Source organism: Engraulis encrasicolus, chromosome 2 (assembly GCF_034702125.1).
Source record: "Engraulis encrasicolus isolate BLACKSEA-1 chromosome 2, IST_EnEncr_1.0, whole genome shotgun sequence".
Taxonomy (NCBI): domain Eukaryota; kingdom Metazoa; phylum Chordata; class Actinopteri; order Clupeiformes; family Engraulidae; genus Engraulis; species Engraulis encrasicolus.
The window spans coordinates 26654560-26659559 of record NC_085858.1 but is presented as its reverse complement, the minus strand read 5'-3'; the positions used below and the strand labels follow the sequence as shown (position 1 = coordinate 26659559).

Genomic DNA, 5000 nt, shown 5'->3' with positions numbered 1-5000 from the left:
CCACCCTCAAGTTCAGAGCAGGGGATGATGGGAAGACCTCCATCTCCAAGTGGATCGTGGAAGGACAGGTGAGACTCTACTCTGGAAAGATGCACATGCCTCCAGGTCACATTATCCAAAGAGCTGAGATGTAATGTAAGCAAATGGGCAAATGGGCAACTGAACGTTGAACGTTTAAAGTTGAACGTTGAACTTTGAACGTTGAACGTCGAACATTGAATGTTTCTGTCTTCAACTAAGGAACTGGTTGATTTAAGTAGGAACCTTAGTAGTTATATAGTAGAGGCAGAGTAGAGTAGAGTAACTATATTGAGCCCGGGGGGGAATTAAGGTGTCAAGTAGCTTACATAAATACACATAATGACCACATGGCCATTTCAAGACACATGTAACACAGCTAATAGTCAGGGAGGGAAAACATAAAGACTACAGAAAAAAATAAAAAGGGCAATTGTGCAGAAACATTCTGTGAGTTGGGGTTGACAAATGTGCAAAAACATACTCTTTGAGTTGGGGTAGACACGATTAGCATGGCCAGAAATGAGTGTTGACAGATACCTACATCTATGATATAGTACTGTGGTGTAGAAGTTAGAAAAATAAGACATAAATATACTTCTCCATATATATATACTTCTCCTGACCACGCCCATCTCCATTTGGCAAGGAGTCACATGTTCAAGGCGTGTGGAGGTCCAATGGGCACACCCAGAGCCTAGAGGAAGTAAGAGTTCAGCCTAACCCATTGACCCTGTAATGTGCCATTTTTGACACAGCTATGGCGGCTCACCATCATTTCACAAATACTGACAAGGTTACAGATGTCCTTACCTGCTGGGTCTTACCACTGCACTCACAGATAGCACTAATGTCTTCAATTTGGAACAGAAAAAAACCCTCCCTTATAGATTAATGGAGGTAGTGCAGCAGTTATTGAATAGGCGTGTGAATATGCAAGACGTTTTGATTATGCCAGCACAATCTGTGCCAAGTCTATGCCTACCCTATCCTGGAGGTCAACTGAGTGAACATGTTGTTCAGCACTGCAGTTACAGAGTGTGCGTGCGTGCTTGCGTGCGTGCTTGCGTGCGTGCGTGCGTTCGTGCGTGCATGCGTGCGTGCGTGCGTGTGTGCGTGCGTGCGTGCGTGCGTGCGTGCGTGTGTAAGAGAAAGAGGGGGGTGGGGGGGGGGGGTGCAGGCAGTACTACACAATTATTCATTGTTGCCCTTGATGTTGTGAATGTGATTTGCTAGTGTATTGTGCTCATCCACCAAGATGAGCCTCGAGGGTAACATTTTTCACAATAGTAAAGCAAAGTCACAGGAACGCACAAACACTCTTGTCTAGTAAACGATCACAAATGTCCAAAAACATCGCCATTTATTATGACGTATGAGCATGTTTACTTGACCCTAAACATTACGAAATATTTGCTTATTTATCACGTGGCCCTTTTTTTAAAACTCTGCAACAAAATGTATTAAACATGCCCTGTGTATAATGGCATGGCATCTGTGTTAATCACTAGCATATCACCTTGCTGGCGTATAACACGCTATGACTGCATAATATAGTATATGCCCGTCTTGATGTTAGCCTAATTATATTTATGGTACACAATGCACGTTACTCTTTCCCGGAGTGATTAGGCAGCATGGGCTTTCTCTATAAGAGCCGGGTAATTAGGATAATGCTGTCAAGGAAGCGTCCCGTGTAATCATTCCCTTTATCCGGACGTGATGATATGAAAGTCATTACAGTAAAAAAAAAATGATGTGTTGACTCAACACCTACTGATACTCTGGGACCAAATATAGAACTCTTGAACATGCGAAATTGACTCTCTAAATGTTAAATTAACACTGCATTTTTTATTGCGATCCCGTTTTTTTAGAAGTGACGTTTATGTACAACTTAGCCTTGCTGCCATATGCTGGAATTGCATGTGGGCATGACGCGGAAGACGGTTGTTTGCCCGAAAATTTAAAGGGAATTTCAGAGCCGCTCGCTCGCTCTCGCTCTCTCTCTCTCTCTCTCTCTCTCTCTCTCTCTCTCTCTCTCTCTCTCTCTCTCTCTCTCTCTCTCTCTCTCTCGAAGCTCAGAAGGCTGCATCTTGAATGCCTGAGTTTGTCGTTGTGGCTGCCTGGCTGTCTAAGAAGCACAGAAAGGTGTCACCGAGGGGGGAGAAAATGTTTTAAAAGTGTCACAGGCGAAGACGAAGAAGAGGGAAAAAATAGAGAGTAGAAGCAAAGATGGGAGACAGAACTGAGGCTGAAAGGGGGAAAGTGAACTGAAAGAGGTGCAGTAGAGCGAGAGGAGAGGAGGAGAGGAGAGGAGGGGGGGGGGGAGAGAAAGGGCTGCGGGTAGATAGACATGAGAAACGGAGAGAGCGAAAAGAGGAAACAGAGTGAGCCAGACAGAGGTAGAGCAAGGCAGGGAGAGAGAGACTGAAAGAGGAAGAGAGGGAGGCAAAAATAGACAGAGAGAGAGAGAGAGAGAGAGAGAGCAAGCAAAGGTATGGAAGAAGGCAACGCCATTAAGAAAAGTGGGTGGATGGAGGGGATGAAGGTGTGGGAAGAGAACTGGCGAGGAGGTGGAGGAGGAGGAGGAGCAGGAGCAGGAGAAGGTGAGTAGCGGAGAGGTGGAACGGAGGAGTAGTAGGATGAGATGTGGGGATGGAGGCGTGGAGGAGTTGGAGAAGGCTGTGTTGCATACACAGGAGCCATAAAACAGAACAGCAGTCACGGCAGCAGGAGGTGGCCCTCCTCCCCAATCCATCACCTTGGCATATATGCTTACCGCATACACTACACTCCATTGCTCTTTGTAAATCTCCCCGCATGCCGCCTGCTTTGATTCCAGACGCCGCACTGCACCGCACCACACCGCACCGCACCGCACCACTCCGCTAGGCTAGCACTCTACTGTAGCACCACTGAAAGGCTCCAGTACACTTGCACTGTCCCCACAGCCTGGAGAATGCAGTGGGGAATGGTTCTTGTCCTCTCTCCCTATGTTACGCACTGTGCTCCCCTCTCCTCTCCTCCTATCCTTCTTTCTTTTCTTCTCACTTCTAAGTTTTAGATTGATTTTCTTCTCTTCTCTCCTCTTCTCTTCTCTTCTCTTCTCTTCTCTTCTCTTCTCTTCTCTTCTCTTCTCTTCTCTTCTCTTCTCTTCTCTTCTCCTCTTGTCTCTTCTCTTCTCTTCTCTTCTCTTCTCTCTTCTCTTCTCTTCTCTTCTCTTCTCTTCTCTTCTCTTCTCTTCTCTTCTCTTCTCTTCTCTTCTCTTCTCTTCTCTTCTCTTCTCTTCTCTTCTCTTCTCCTCCATCCTCTTCTTCCTCTTCTTCATGTCTCGAAGGCATCTCTCCTCACTGACTCCTCTGCTCTCCTCTCCTCTCCTCTTATCTCCTCCTCTCTCCTATCCTCCACTCTCCTCTCCTTTTCTCTCCTCTCATCTCCACTCCACCCCTCTCCTCACCTTCCTCCTCTCTTCCTCCTCTCCTCTACTCCTCTCTCCTATCCTCCACTCTCTCCTCCTCTCTCATCTCCTCTCCTCCTCTCACTGTCCTCTCCTCTCCTCTTATCTCGCATATCCTCTCTTCTCCTCTCCTTTCCTCTCCTCTCCTCTACCCTCCTCTCCTCTCCTCCATCTCTCACCTTCCCTCTCTTCCTCCTCTCCTCTCCTCTCCTCTCCTCTCCTCTCCTCTCCTCTCCTCTCCTCTCCTTGCTTCTTCTCCTTTCTCATATCCTTCACTCTCCTCTCCTCAATTTCTCACATTCTCTCTCTTCCTCACCTCCTCTCCTCTACTCTCCCATCCTCATCTCTCCTCTCCTCTCCTCCCCCCTCTCCTATCCAGCACAGCAATGTGTCTCAGGGGTGTCTGTCTGTGTCTGTCTCCTGCGTGTGTGTTTCCAAGTCCTCCGAGGCTCCTGGTTTCCACTTAACCCCCATATAGCCATAGCACAGCGAGCCGTGAGTGACACTCCAAAGGAAGCCATGCCAGGCCTGCCATGCGATGGGAGGCAGGATGCTGAGCCTTCTTCAGCGGGAGCTTCAAATGGATTTAGCACCAGTTTCCACCCCTCTTTTCACCGGAGCCCTCTGAGAAGCAACGCAGCTGATGTTGGTGCTGAGAGGAGGGAATGGCATTCCCTCTCTACGAAAAACAAACACATCATTCCAAATCGACCAATAACAGTTTTGTGTCTTGATTATATCAGGGGGATACACTAGAACTTCACATGAAAATGGTCTTTAATTAATGGGACTGGGGGCGAAAAAAAAAACACATCACTCATTTACCATTTTTTCAGGTCCTTTGGAAACAGAGCAGAAACGCATCAGCTCCATTACGTCTCCTTATGCAGAGGGGGCAGAGAGGAGAGGAGATCGCTCAGGTTTTCGAGATTTCTAAATCCAACCAATTGAAATAGAATAGCGCCGTAGATGAATAGCGTGATAATAGTGGCTTTTTGTAGCAAGAGATGGTAGCACATGCCTGGGTGAATAGAATAGATAATTGCCATGTTGCTGTCCGTCCTAATGGCGGCGTAGTGAAATGGCGGCTTGTGTGTGTGATTGCAGGTGGGCAGCATAGGTGAGGAGGAGGAGTGGAAGGTGATGTACGAGAAGGAGAACGAGCCAGACGCACAGGTGCTGGAGGTGCCCGATCTCACGCCCTTCACCTACTACAGGTGAGAACACACACACACACATGTACGCACACACACACACACACACACACACACACACACACACACACACACACTACACATCTTTCACCTACTACAGGTGAGAGCACACACATGCACGCCCGCACACACACACACACACACACACACACACACACACACACACACACACACACACCACACACACACACACGCCCGCACACACACACACTACACATCTTTCACCTACTACAGGTGAGAACACACACACACGCGCACACGCACGCCCACACACACACACACACACACACACACACTACACATCTTTC

General features: G+C 47.8%; 1 protein-coding gene across 1 annotated transcript in view; it reads left to right on the top strand.

Annotated features, from left to right (window-relative positions):
* The window catches only part of sdk1a (sidekick cell adhesion molecule 1a), a 447949-nt gene that overhangs the window by 335450 nt on the left and 107499 nt on the right, over nucleotides 1–5000 (top strand). The window contains exons 22-23 of the mRNA XM_063185237.1: nucleotides 1–68; nucleotides 4586–4695. The exon at nucleotides 1–68 is cut by the window's left edge and continues 54 nt beyond it. Coding sequence (XP_063041307.1) covers nucleotides 1–68; nucleotides 4586–4695 — 178 coding nt within the window. The remainder of the gene's footprint in view (nucleotides 69–4585; nucleotides 4696–5000) is intronic.